At 36.1% G+C, this 15619-nt stretch overlaps 2 protein-coding genes across 3 annotated transcripts in view; one reads left to right on the top strand and one right to left on the bottom strand.

Annotated features, from left to right (window-relative positions):
- Nucleotides 1–5171, bottom strand: part of LOC145938119 (uncharacterized) — a 252577-nt gene extending 247406 nt beyond the window's left edge. The window contains exon 1 of one of the 2 annotated variants that reach the window (XM_083041522.1): nucleotides 4170–5171. The gene's annotated coding sequence lies outside the window, so the exon portion shown is untranslated. The remainder of the gene's footprint in view (nucleotides 1–4169) is intronic. The other variant, XM_083041523.1, reaches the window with a different exon arrangement.
- LOC145938120 (uncharacterized) overlaps nucleotides 1–14131 on the top strand; it is a 245478-nt gene extending 231347 nt beyond the window's left edge. The window contains exon 7 of the mRNA XM_083041524.1: nucleotides 13835–14131. Within this exon, the coding sequence (XP_082897650.1) occupies nucleotides 13835–13886 (52 nt within the window). The 3' untranslated portion in view covers nucleotides 13887–14131. The remainder of the gene's footprint in view (nucleotides 1–13834) is intronic.
- The last annotated feature ends 1488 nt before the right edge of the window (nucleotides 14132–15619 follow it).

Below are 15619 nucleotides of genomic sequence, written 5' to 3'. Positions count from 1 at the left end.
ATCGTAACCTTCGCAACGTCATGTACAAGTTTCAGCGAGAGTTCCCAGGTCTCGTTGAAAAAAAAAAAAAAAAGAAAAAAGAAAAAAGACATAAGATCTATACGGTTTCCCGACAATGAGTTGCGCGCGTACACGTACACGTACGCTTATTTAAATACCAAATAAGACCATTCTCTCCGCGCCGCGAATTTCGTGGTCTGTGATTTTCGTGCTGTCGTCATCGTCGTCGTCGTCGTCGTCCTCGTTGTCGGAGGGTCGAAATCGTCGTCGTGTCGTCGAGGGTGTCTTCGGGGAAGGGCTGGTGGGATGTGCCCTCAAACGAGGCATAAAATCGGAGATGAGTCTGTCGTCGCGGAGCGAGTAGTCGGCCTGAATCGAGCGAAAGAGAAAGGGTCGCGAGACCGTTTCGAACTCCACGGGGCGCATTAATCAATGCAGAAGAATAGCCCCTCGCTCTCGCTGCTGCCCACCCTTTTTGTCGTTCGTTCTGTTGTTAGTGCGTATAATCGCGAACGTATATATTTAGTCTGCGAACGAATCCCGGGCGCTACCGACGATCATCGGGGATAAAAGAATTATCACGTGACATACACGCCGTCGTCATTTTTTTTCACTTTGTAAATTTCTACCAGCAACTTGATTTTCTCTTCTCTCGAAATGAAAATTTGAGTAGGGATATTAGCTACTTTCGCAAGTTTTTAATTTGCGATACTAAGTCTCCCGGCAACTGACTCTCGAAGTAAGATTCTTAATCAAGGTAAAGTGCATTTGCAACTGATGGAAGAATAAGATTTTCTACTTGCACCTCCGAAAGTTCATCCGTTATAACTTGAGCGTTATTAACAATCTAATATCCTCTTTAAGAAAAAACCATAAATCTGAAAATATCATAGAAAGTATAAGAAAATTGTGAAAATCTTGACCATATTAAATAATATGATATCAACATTAAACGTTGAAATAGAAAAATCGAATAAAAATTGTACAGTCTCCAAGTCAACATAATAATAGAAAGAGAAGAAACTCTACGAATTGCCAGAAAACCAGAATTGCCAGAATAATTATTCGAAAATTGGGTGTATGTAAAGCTAGCATATCATTTTATGGAAGATCATAAATAGTTGAGTTCTGACTTTATTTTCAATAGTTCTAGTGTTCTGCTAATTCAAACAAATAGTTCTAACGATTAAATCAAAGAAAATACCTAAGGACTAATATGCCAACTTTACGTAGCATATCACTTTGTCTTACAACATTTTCTTTATCACAATAATTGTTCAAATTTAAAAGATTTATAGTTCTACAAAAGTTCTAAAGAGTTCTGCCTTTTAAAAATAAAAAATATAAATTAAAACGAAATAAAGACCAGCAAATCTCTTACTTAAACATATCGAAGTAAAATGCAATTTTCAAGAGTTCTGCTTATTACGAAATAATTCTGAGCATGTACAATGCCTTTACAAAAAATTTTGATGATAAAAATAATTAGAAAATTTTCTTAAAAATTATTTTACCCAAAAAACCTCGTATTTTTTTATACAAAAGTGAGCTGATGGCCGTATTTCGAGAGTTATTTTATCCGAAAAACTCGTATTCTCGAATATAGAGGTGAGATGTGGCCAGCAACTCACCTCTATATTCGAAAATACGAGTTTTCCGGATAAAATAATTTTTTTTAAATTTTCTAATTTTTTTTATCATCAGAACTCTTTGAAAAGGCATTGTACATGCCAAAATTATTTCGTAATAAGCAGAACTCTTGAAAATCGAGCGGCGTTTTTTCGATATATTCAAGTAAGAGATTTGCTGGTGTTTATTTCGTTTTAATATTGTTTATTTTTAGAAGGCAAAGAGTTCTTTTTAGAACTCTTATAGAACTATATAAATCTTTTAAATTTGAATAATTATTAATAAAAAAAATGTCGTAGGACAAAGTGATATGCTGCGTAAAGTTGGCATATCAGTCTTTAGGTATTTTCTTTGATTTAATTGCCTGAACCATTTGTTTAAACTATCAAAAGTTCTAAAACTGTTGAAAATAAAGCCAGAACTCGCAATTATTTATGATTATCCACGAAATGACACACACAAGATTTCACACACAAGATTTTTTAATTATTTCCTTCTTATTTAGCTTTGACTCGAGCGTGTAATGTCAGTAAATCGGTATGAGATAAAATCTTCGACATAAATGTAGCGTATATATTAATAGTTAATTATCAACTCACTACGAAGCAATTAAGTGTTCGCAAATGTACGAAGTACGTTTTGGTGACATTTGCAAATAATATAGAGATGGGTTATGTAAAGAATAAAATTTATATATCTTATGATAATTCGATATGAACACCATAAAAATATGAACCATACGAAGATTATAAATCATATTTATTTTGCTTTAAATTAATTAATTTTGCTTTAGGTAAAGCTTTACCTATATCTTTAAATAAACCATTTCAGACGAAGAATTTTAGAGACAAAGAGGACATTAGAGTCCTTTACGGTGGAGAAGCGCATGTGGGGGAAGAAACGAACGGACGCGAGACGCGAGAAAAAGAAGGGAAGTCGGACTAAGACCGATAAGACCTCGTTATGGATTCCGGCGGCGTGCCGGGGTAGGACATCCTCATTGCCCGAAGTGTCCTGCAAGATACGAAATAATGTCGGCGCGCGCGCGCGCACGAACACGCGGAAACGCAAGGATAACTTATCCCGTCCACGCCCCATGGAATTCCTCCTATCTGCCTCTCGAAACTCGTATCTCCGTTTCCGTGACTCATCTCTCTCGCTTCCAATCTCCTACTCTCGGGACAAATCTCGCTCCGGGATCGTGACTATCCTTCCGAAAATAACGTATATCTAGGCGCGATTAGATCCCATGGACTTCCAAGAAAACTCTCGAAAAAAGATTGCAAGGCAAGACGTTTCGTTCGCAAGATTTCGGTCTGTATGTTATACGCGACCGTCGTGTAATACCACGGGAATCTTACGTGATAACATTATGTGTCAAACGTGGAAAACTGAGAAAAACCGGCGAGAACTTAGGAATTTTTATAATTATATAAAAAATAATACATGACTCGCTCTTTCTCTCTCTCTCTTTACTAAATGTAAAATACGTGCGGTATTTATAAAATTTCGTAAAATTCAAATATCAAGATGATTAATATTGTGAATATATTTTTTGTCATTTTAGATATTTGGAAAAAATGAACCAATTAACTTAATTTACATCGTTAACAAAAAATGAGATAGATATGAAGAGAAATATGAAAAGAGACACGTCGAAATTATTTTAACATTTTTTACAGAAGTATACAAAAATATATTCGGAAATCAATGGTAGAGAAATGTCAATAATTCATAATTATTAATTTTCATATATATTAATGTCACTGTAAATTCTGTAATTTGCTGAAGATGAAAAGCAATCAAAATAAAATAAATTGTTGAAATAAACATCTCAAATTTAAATACACACACATAATACACTGCATAACACATATGATTTCGTAAAAACAAAAGAGTACAAAAACACGTTTTACAAACAAGCCAATATCAGATTTAATCTTAATTATTATTTAATCATGACAAAATAATAAAAACAAACTTTTACAAAACAAAATTAATATTAAGATAATTAACGGAAAAATGCTGCGTCGTGTCGACTGACAAAGAGAGAAGGAAAGAGAATAAAATGTTTTTCCTCATGACTTAAATAATTTTTTAATTTTTTAAACGATAAGACACACAGTTGTCAACGCTGAAGGATTTTAGCAACAAAGTTACTCGAGCATAAATTACGGCGAGAGGTTAATTAGCGCGATCGACTCGCGCCGTTAAGTACCACCGCGATCGCGGATGGTTAAGTCGAGCACGCGAGGTTCACGCGAATACAAGTAGCGCGAAATTAGCGAGTCTAACGAGGAATACGCGAACGTCGCAACGAAACCGGAGAGTTTTAAATTAACGGTGTCAACGCAATTTGGTCGGCCGCCAAGAATATAATTTACACAAGCGTAATAAATTGAAATATACAAACGCCGAAAGTCGACGACGATGATAATCGCGCAGTCGCTAGCTCCAGGATTCGCGTCCCGGGAAAACGGAGCGGCCGCGCGATACAGAAAGTTGTGCTATCAACAGTGAAATTAGGCAATTTTCCTTACTTTTACGACGATCAGGAGGTGGTGAAGGATCTCTTCACAGTACTCTCACCTGCTGCGTTACCCCACGTTCGTCACAGAATACACCAAGAGAAGAGAAACGTAAAACGAGAAACAGGCAGCGTCACGTGTCACTGAACCGCCACTTATAAAAGTTCACACCGACCGGTCGTCCCGCCGATCCTCGTCGCACGCAATCCTCCGTTCCTCGTGAGAGAACAACTCGCGATCGCTTACGGAACAGGCTTCAGGAAGCGGACCATCATCACCGATACCGTCCCCTTTCGGGGATGGGCTTCGAGCTATAATACAACGTCGCGCACCTCGAGACGTCGCGAGCAGGCGGTACACTCGGCGTCGATCCTCGTCGTGGACACGTTTCTCCGCAATCCTCGCGGAAGAAGCGCGGCGTGATTCCGCTTTTTCTCCGGGGCCGAGACAAACGATGGGGAAGAAAGCCAAAAAGAGCGAAGGAAGAGCCACGCGTTCGCGAGAGAGGGAGAGAGAGAGGAACAACCGACGCGGCGGCGACGACGACGACGGCGGCGGCAGCAACGACGACGACGACGACGACGGTCGCGTGGTATCGATTCGTGGCCGTGGAAAGCCGGCGGTGAGGCGGCCCAGAGAGAGCTTTTTCTTCGCTTTCTCTCCCTCCCTCCCCCGTGTATCCTTCTCTCTCTCCCCGCCGCGGACGACACGTTTAAATATCCGTCTACGTTGTGTGTAAGCAAACGCGTGTTCCGTTTTCGTACGAAGAAGCCTCGTGTACCGCGTGCACGAGGTCGTTTCCGAGAGCACGGGACTCTTCTTCTTCTTCTTCCTCTCTCTCTCTCTCCTCTCTTCCTTTCCCCCTATGCGTAATACGTATGTATAAACAGGCACCACAGATCGGAAACTGCCTCGGGATACGAATTCTACGAGCGCGTACGAGAGCGAGAGACACAACGTGCGTATGACTGTGCGTATACGTAACACGGAAGACGGACGCGTCTCCCTCGAACGTCCGGGTCGGACTGAGCGGAGGGGCATCCGACAGGCCCGCGTAGTCGTTCGAGGTACCATCTCCCCCCACGGAGGAGCCACGCTTCGGCTTTCCCAACCCTTATCGAGAGACCTCCCCTCCTCTATATTCTTCCACCCTACCGCATCAGTGCCGTATTCAAAGTTGGATCTTTCACGTATTATGCATATAATTATAACTTTATAAATTTTGAAATCACATTTAATTGAACTCAAAAAGAGTTCTATCAACTCAACTTTTTATAATCAGATTTTTTTTATATTTAATTCTAAATTTGTTTAAAAATTAAAAGTAAATTAAAATACATTACCTCCGTACATTAATTACGCAAAAGTTCCTAACAAATGTTCCTGAAGAATCTCTCCGCGATAATTTCATAAAATGTTCAATGTTATTAATGAAATTCTAATCGATTTAACTCAAACATTCGCGAATCTTTTGTATATGAATTTATATTAATATTTTATGCATCACAATTTTAATGGTAAATTTGTCGATTTAGTAAAATAAAAAATTAAAATAACTTAATATTTATGAAATCGGCGAGAATAACGCTAAATAATAGCGTAAATCGATAATATCTGCCGCATTAAAAGCTATCGCGTAAGCATAAGAGTACTTGCGCATATATTTGCGCGCTACATTATTATCTTCATTTATATGTTAAATTAATACCTCTTGTAAAAGAGTTTATCCATTCGCGGAATGAAAATTTTAATAAACCCTGTTCCTCACATTTTTATTCAATTTTTCATTTTTCTTTTGCATTAGGCGCTAAATTGTTTGAAAAATTCTGAAAACGCTTACGGCTTTATAAAAAATATTACGTACAAAAATTATTTAATAGTTTTCAATAAAATTTCCCCCAATATTATTGTTTCTACTAAAGAGAAGGTTTTACCAATTTTTTCCAATATTTATAAATTATGATTTGTAAATGAAATAAGATACATTAACAGAGATGTTATTTCTCATATAGAACACAAAAGTCTCTTAATGCGAGAATAATGACAGAAAGAGAGCAGAATCCATAGACCATAAATCATAGACAATAAACCAGAGATTAGAGACCACAGACTAGAAACCACAGACCAGAGACCAGAGGCCATAAACCAGAGACTATAGACCAGAAACATATACCAAAGACTAGAGACCAAAAACCGTAGATCATAGACCAGAGACCATAGATATAGATTATAGACCAAAAATTATAAATCATAGATTGTAGACCAGAGACGAGACCACAGAGAAATACAATAAAAAAAAATTATTGTCGCAATAAGATTTTAAACGTTAGATACAAATGTATCATATGTATATTATTGTGTTCATTTTTTGGCTTTCCGGTCTCGATGTTCCTTTCACGAGAAAGAAGACCATCAGCACCTGATATGAAAAAGATATCGAAGTGGCTCGCAAGCATCCCTTTTTCCACGCCTTTCGGAAATGTTACCCTCCCATTGGCAGAACTGCAGTCCATTCTCGGCATACCTGATCGCGCCGGGCAACCTCTGCTTTTTCGGGCCAGGTATGCTTTGCCACGATTTCATAAAGGTTCTCGAAGAGCATGTCTCGAATGCTGTCGACCGCATCCTCGAAGGGCAACAAAAGAGACTAAAAATCATCCGTCTGTAGCTAACATCCAGCCTTGGTATTTCGTAAGAAAATTCACGGAACTTAGAATCAAATTGCATTGTTCAACAAGCAACGAAGGAATATTTCACAAGTCGCATTTTGCAATACAACTCATGCAGCACAAATACGTGCGAGAATAATAACAGAAAGAGAGCAGAATCCATAGACCATAAATCATAGACCATATAGACCAGAGACCATAAACCATAGATTAAAGACCACAGACCAGAAATCACAGACCAGAAATCACAGACCAGAGATCAAAGACCAGAGATCAAAGGCCATAGACCAGAGACAAGAAACCATACATCGAAGACTAGAGACCAATATAAAATAAAATAAAATATAACGTATCTATGATTACGTTTATTTTATATATTACGCGCTTATGATTTTTATTTTAAAAAAATTCTAATAAATATAATTAAAAATATATTATAATTATTTATATAGATACAATACATAATGCAACGAAGAATATTTTGTCATGTTTAATAGATGTGACGAATATTTTGTCATGTTTAATAGATGTGACATATTCGTCACATCTATTAAACATGATGAAATATTCTTCGTTGCATTATATATTGTACGTTTTAAACAGCAAGAAAAGGAGAATAAATAAAGAAATTATTTTAACATATCTATAATCTATAGTATTCAGATACAATAGACTCAAATCAAACCTAATAATTATCTGTCGTAAACAGAAGTCGATTCGTAAACAGCTAAGATTTCAACGACAGACCGGACAGTTTCGTTTCAGCGCTAAATGCTAATTTAGTTTATGGTCCAGCGACATTTGTTTCAAAACCCGACTGCTCGCCGGGCGCGGGGTTCTTTCCGCGTCATTCGCCAAGATTGAAAACACGGAATTACTTGTTGGTAGATGGCGAGAGAGAGAGAGAGAAAGAGAAAGCAATAGACCATGCTTCTTTGCTGGGTGGATGGTGGGCGCTAAAAAATGATAATCCGATCGTTTCCACGGCGCACCGACGAAGCTTTACCGCGGGATATGCGAAAACCCACCCTAAACCCTAAAGCAGGAGTTTCCCTCCTTTTCTCTACGAACCGACCCTATCCTCTACATATTCTCCCAGATCCTTTTATCAGTTTTCCCCAAGAATACAATGAAAAGGGACGAGAGCCCTCTCCACCGAATAGTAAAATATTTCACGTTAGACCTGGGGCCCTTCCTTTCCCCAAAAACCCGAGCGCATATCTTATATCGCGGAAGTACTCAACGAGGAATTTAATTCAATCGCTCACTTCCGAATGTCGATGCGAAAACCTCGGACACGCATTGTGTATTTTGGCAGCATTCTTAGTACCGTGATCGTTTATCCCTCGCGAAAAGATTATCTCTCTCCACGCAATATATTCTCGAACATATTTCTCTATAATTTCAATTTATTTATAAGTTATTATTCATAATTTCTCATGAGAAAATATTGCAAAAGCTAAACTAAAATAATAATAATATTATCCAATTTAATTCAAGAACAGAGGAAATATAAAAAAAATTAATAAATTTTGTAGAACCCTTAAAAATGTTGCTTATACATATATTCTAAAATAAAAATAAATCAAGTCAATAATCTCACTAAATACTTTCGAAAAAAGTAATCTTACGTAAATTTCGTCATTTAAAAATTAATATACAATAAAATAAAATGTTTTCAAAATACTTTTATATTTACCGAAATTCAGATAGATTTTTATCGAGATGCGACAAACTCTTTACGATATTCAAGCTCTTTATTTAGGACGTATAACAGGAGTATTAGATTTAGAAAAGATACTTGTTTCGTTTTTTTGTTCTTCAAGAACACGAACGATCTTACGGAACCGAGATTGTTGCTGACGCAGACTCCTCGGGTAGAGGATTTTCGAGCGCGTTTGCTCCGTTCCAACCGCAACGCGAGTTACGGATAATAACGGCGGCCTATCCGGTAGCCACCGGAGTCAAACCGCAACCCATCGGCATACGCCGCACGTACGAGTGTACGTGTAAGCGCATGCGGATCTCTATACGTACAAAGGTGGTGAGCGTGAGTGCGCGCGCGCATCTGCGCACATATACTTCACATATGTGTATGTACTCGAAGGGATGAAAACTGCACGCGATGTTACTGGTACAGTTCTCTTAACTCGATCCGACTCGACTAGACTCGACTCGCGCGCATTAATGCAATGCCCGAAAACTATCGTGTAAATCCAAAGCCGCGTAAATCAAAAGCGCGCCGAACAAGAACCGCTTGTATCGCGAACGCGCAAAATCGGTTCTCGCTTTGTGCGTATTTGATTTACACGCTAGTTCGCGAGAATGCATTAACCACGGCAAATCGAGAACTGTCTGCAAGTGCTCGATACGCGGACGACGGCAATGGCACGAGCGTGTAAAGGCCAGCATTACTATGCGCGAAGCCGACAGAATGCAGGGTTGCATTGGGACGCATCGCTCTAGAGAGCGGCATGATGAATCCCTATACATCTACGCAGACAACCCGCAGCGTGACCGTTATGAATTTTTATCTACGGACTCGATGTATGGAACAATGATACGAGTCTGTAAAAACCCATGATAAACGATTTATTTTCACCACCAAATTCGCGACAGAATTCTATCTATAATTTTTGTATCGTGTAACAAAGAAAACATTTAAAGAAGTAAAATACACATAACATACAAAAAATAAATATATAGCGGAATACTCGTGCATATTAATAATGCGGCATGTAAAATTATATAAAGAATTATTTAAAAATTATTAAAGAATTTTAGATAGACCATAAACCAGAAAACATAGACCAGAGATCACAGACCAGAGACCACAGACTAGAGACCACAGACCAGAGACCAGAGATCACAGGCAGAGACCACAGACTAGAGACCACAGACCAGAGACCACAGACCAGAGACCACAGACCAGAGACCAGAGACCAGAGACCAGAGACCAGAGATATAATTATTATATATATTAGTGCATTACTAATAAAAAGATTGAAGAATTAATAATAACCGAGTAAATGACAGAGCGCGCGGACGAACTTTCGCAAATAACAATCGACTATTCGCGCGCCAGCGGATAGTAATCGAGAATAATAAGCGGCAAATAATATTACTGTATGCGCGCGCGTAATAATCTCAGATGCTACGCACAAATTGCATTTCGGGGGCATATTCAAGCCGGCGTGCGCCCGTCTTAATGCCTTTAGGAATCGAGAATCTCGCGTCGTATGAAAGACAAAAGTGTCGTCAGCCCTGGGGTAAACTGCATCAGCGACCTTGAGCGTGTTAATTTACACCGTAATTCACCGCCTGTGCATCATGCTCCTTCCGCCTCGTCCACCAAATTGCAAAACTTTCTTATGCCACTGCGCGCGGAGAATTAGTTTCTCGTTAACGAAGTTTACGTTCGCACTTAGAGGGTGAACCGCCCCGAAGCTTCCACCACGAATGTATTTATGGCGCTGCGCACGCAGGACACGCATTATTACGAAAGCTCTTCACCGAAACAGGACCGAAGGGTTCCTAAAATTATGCACATGAAAAGTTCTCTTTCTCTTTTTCCTTATCCCTATATCCCTTTCTTGCTCGCTCTCTCGATCGTTCGCGTCCCCCATTTCCTTTTATCCTTATATATCGAGTTTTCTTTATGGACGTAACGACGGAATAAACGTTGAAAAACGAGGAGAGACCTAAACACAAACCGTCATTAACACCTGCTCTTGTCGAAATTATCCACGCTCTTACGTAGAACAGGCAATGACGACGACGAGTTGCTAGGATAGCCAAAACATCGCGCATTCACGTTACGACCCTTTGTTGACGATGAAATTTCGAAGAGACCATACTCTCCTGCATGCAGAAATTCTATCACGCGTTTGCTTTCAAAAATATAAATTTAAAAAACTTCATAATTATAATCTCTCCATAAAATTGATAACAATAATGATGATGAAACAATAATAACAACAATAATATAATCACATAATAACAATAATGAAATATTATAACAGAGAGAGAGATTATGCAATATAAGAAAGAATGAGCATGTTATACCCTCATATATTTAAAAAATTTCGAATTTTCGAATACAATTAAAAATTACTTACAATACAATTTTCTACACAATTTTGAAATTAGAATTTGGATGAATAAAATAAGAAATAAATCTGATAATCATTCGCGTTGTTTATAATTCAGAACGTGCACTCGATATCCTTTCTATATCTTTGTATCGAACATTTACGTTTATCATTTATATATCAGTAGATATGCCAATTTCGGGCGAAATTATTTTTAAAAAATATTTAATTGTTTTATTTATCAGAACTCTCTGAAAAAGCAATGTAAAAATTGCAATGTGAAAATTTATTTATGCAGTATCTAAGATGGCATAATAATAGACCGAAAAAATTCTACAGTCTTAAACAAATGCTATTGAGAACCAGCATTATCCCGAAAATAAAAATAAACCGAAAAAAAAACTGAAAACTGAATGGAAAAAACATGAACCTGAAAATATCATAAAAAATATGTATAAGAAAATTGTCAAGATCTTGATTAATTAAGTTATATAATTAAATAAATATCAACCAAATTAAATAATATATGAACATTAAATGTTGAAAAAGAAGAACGGAATAAAAATTAAACAGTCTCTATATCATAAAAAATAGTGTCAGTGAAGTTGACAATTTTTTCATATGCAATCATAAAATAAATTTTTTTTTATATATATGATGGTATAAAATGTTCACTCTTTCTCTTAATATTGTATAATATTTCTCTTTATTATAATATTTCATTATTTATAATTATTATTATGTAAAGGTAATTATAGTTATTAAAATTTTATTTAAATGCTTGTGAAAGCAAACGCGCGAGAAAAGAAAACTTGTGTATACGAATGGACAGACGCAAAATAGTTACTAATTATACTTTTTTTCAAGGATGTATTAAATTACTTATTACGAAGACAGATTGAACTCGTGTCTGTGAAATTGGCACGCATTCTACGAATTTCAAAAAAATATTAAACATAAAAATCTAATGGCACTTTTCACATATATTCTACGGTCCGCAGACCAAAGACCACAGACCACAGATCACAGACCAGAGACCACAGACCAGAGACCACAGACCAGAGACCACAGACCACAGACCACAGACCAGAGACCAGAGACCAGAGACCAGAGACCATTTGGACACTGCACAATTTTTATTCGATTTTTCTATTTCTATTAAAAAAGAAAAAAATTGTTTTCCAATTTATATCTCTGGTCTCTGGTCTGTGGTCTCTGGACCAGAGACCACAGACCAGAGACCAGAGATATAAATTGGAAAACAATTTTTTTCTTTTTTAATAGAAATAGAAAAATCGAATAAAAATTGTGCAGTGTCCAAATTAACGCAATAATAAAACAAAGAAACCCTACAAATCTTATGCAAATGGAAGAAAACCAGAATAATAAATCGAAAATAAAGTGAAGAACAAAGACAGAAAACTGCAGATAAAAACAGAAAACTGAATGGAAAAAACATGAATCTGAAAATATTATAGAAAATATGCAAGTGCCAAAATTTTGACCATACCAAATTAGATAAAATAATAACATTAATAATTAGTTTGCCTTAAACTTACATTTCCTGTAATTCGATGTATTTGACGTAGAGAAAACGAGAGAAAACGCATCAAATATTTAATGCAGAATAATTAAAGTGATCAAATTCGCGCATGATTGAATCTATTCTCGGTCCGTCCATCGTACCAGAGTGCATGCGGCATAGGCGCAGTTTAAGCATTTCACATTTTTAAACTTTAAACACTTTTTAAGCTTCTCAGTGCTTAGAACCGAATTGCAGTAGTCCGAAAATTTTTTATGTAAAAGCACCCAGGGGATACATTCAGTAAGGTGTCGCGTCGCGATATCTTTATTATTTATTAAATAGGATGCTGTGAGACCAAAGAATTTTGAAAGAAAATAAGCACAGAATTTATAACTATTGTTATAAGAACATTATAACATGCAACAATGAAATTTGCCCATTAAAGGAAAAATCGAAGAAAATCGTTAAAGTGACGAAAATGGACTTGTAAAGAAGAGAGGCAGAAAAGTCTAAAGAATCAGAGAGAGAAAAAATTCGAAAAAACTTTGAAAGTACAAAATACCACAAAAGATATTAAGGAACAACTTAAATGGCAATGTACAACAAAATATTATCAAAATAAATGAGAAACGAAAGATTATCAAAACGAATGTGGACACTAAGAAGGGGAAGGAGGGGAAGAAGAAAATATATATATATATATATATAATCGAAAATACAGAATGTTACTGATTTCAGAAATAATAATTGATTAGACAAATAAAAATTTCAATACATAAGTTCATACATTCAAAACGTAAGTAATAGAAGGGTTAAAAAAATGCTATTGTTCTGTATTTTCGATTATAATTTCTATAGACAAAAATAAAAAACAACATAGGATGATCACGCAAAAAGAAAAATATAAAATAAAAATTGCATTGTGAATATAATCTAAAATGAAAAAACGACTTAGTCCGAGAAGTTTGCTCTCTCGCGTAAATACAAAGCCCTCTTGCACCCTCTGTATTCGGTCGATCAAAGAGCAGAAATTAAAGGAGATGACTGGTGGGGTTAGCTATGTTCGTTGCTGTACGCGATCTTGCACGTAATTGTCGCTCGCATTTTCAAAACGTAAGGCAAACATGTATTATTCATTGTAATCGCATTTCGCGAATTTCCACCTCGAAATCCGACGTCGGGCATCGGGGATCGGTACGGTAACCATTTGTTCTTTATTTCAAGTAACTGTCCTTTAAATTTATTCATTTTTCCAAATATTTATTTTCTCAATTTTGTCCTTTATTTTAAAAATGTTGTCCTTAATTTTTTATTTAACGTTTTTATCTATTGTCGTAGTATTAACATGAGAAAATTCCAGAACCTATTTAAGAAACCAAAAATTTGTTTCAGGTTTGTCCTTCATTTTCTCTCAGAAAATATGGTCACCGTAGGGACAGGATAAGCCGACGAGAGAAGCAGCAATTTACTTAAGGTAGATAAGAGAAGTGTCTGAATACCGTGCACAGTAAAATTTACCGCGGCCCTCAACATCGTCATACAGTCAAATAATTAATAGACTCACCGGTCGATGCATCGCCGTCTCGTCATCCATCCCGCGACGTTGGAAGATACCTGCGACACTTATCTCAGATTGCACTTGCGACTCGACATCTGCAACGTTAAAAAATATTCGAGACATCAGACTATGCCAAACATACATACACTATTTTAATGTTTAAAACATATTATTTTAAAATTTAATTAGCAAATTAACGCTTTTTTAATCAGCTGATATCTGCCAAAAATTATTAATAAAGCGTTAATTTGATAATTAAATTTTGAAATAAGAAATAATAGCATGTTGTAAAAAATAAAATAGTATAATATATTGTAAATTATATATATACATATAATATGTTATAATACCTTATCTGCGATTAATATTTTTTGACAGAAATCAGCTAATAATGTCCAAAATATTAATCGAATTTTAATTATTATAATACTATTACTTTATAATTATCTTATAATACATTATTTTAATTCTTATAACATGTTTTTATTTAAAAATTTTATTAGTAAATTAACGCTTTATTCAGTTGATTTCTGTCAAACAATATTAATAAAGCGAAAATTTGCTAATTAAATTTTAAAATAATAATATGATAAAAATTAACATAATAATATATTTTAGATGTGTTATAATACTTTGCTCGATTAATATTTCTGACAGTTATCAGCTGATTTCTATCAAAAAATATTAATCAAGTTTAAATAACTTTATATTATTTTTTTTTAATATTATTTTTTTTTTAATATAAAACCAAAGCGAACCGAAGAATGGCATGTTAAGTCGAGTCTCGCAAATATTGTTGCCTCTTTTCCGCGATGCTAACTGTCTCGATACGCGTTATGCGCTATATTCTTAGCATCGAGAGGTTGTCATCGCGAGTGTTAGCAATTAAACTTTAAGTTAGTCCAAAATAAAATTAAATAAAATTTAAAAAATATGTTTTAAATAATATGTCATAATATTTAAAACTCGGTTAATATTTTTGATAGTTATCAGCTGATAACAGCCTCTCGATGCTACGAATATAACGCACAACGCGAATCGAGGCAGCCAATCAGCATCGTGATAACAGGCAACATTACTTCAAGACTTAACATGTCTTTTTTTTAGAAAGGGATATTTTTATTATGCATACTTCACAGTTGCCCCGCTGTCGCCTGATGCCTCCCTGGGCCTCCTCCTCCTCTCTTGGTCCATGGTAGCACTCACGACACTCGCGAAAACACGAATAATTACGATCGCCCGACATTTTACACGGCACTCCCGACGCGACGCTTAATTGCACGCGTATTTGGCGTACATTGCGCAATGAGGAAAAACGATGCGAAAATTATAATCACGACGAAGCAACGTCCTTTCGGCACTCGAGAATCTCAGTCAAATTCGCGCGCGCAGCTTATCAGCAATGCTATCTGTAACAAATAAAATACATACATATATTAGAGCAATCTTATTATTTCGCATTATTACATACATGATATAAATATGTAAGCTAGAATTTAATGAATTAACAATAGGTATAGCCACGAGTCGCAACACATTCGCGTTGGCACAATCCAATTTCTCGCGAAATATGCGTTTCAAACAATTACAAATATGTGAACGTTGAAATTATGATATAC

The sequence above is a fragment of the Prenolepis imparis genome, unplaced genomic scaffold (assembly GCF_030444845.1).
Source record: "Prenolepis imparis isolate NDT839.2.m4 unplaced genomic scaffold, iyPreImpa1.0 SCAF_7, whole genome shotgun sequence".
Taxonomy (NCBI): Eukaryota; Metazoa; Arthropoda; class Insecta; order Hymenoptera; family Formicidae; genus Prenolepis; species Prenolepis imparis.
Note: the sequence above shows the minus strand (reverse complement) of the source record. Positions and strands in the feature narration are given on the sequence as shown.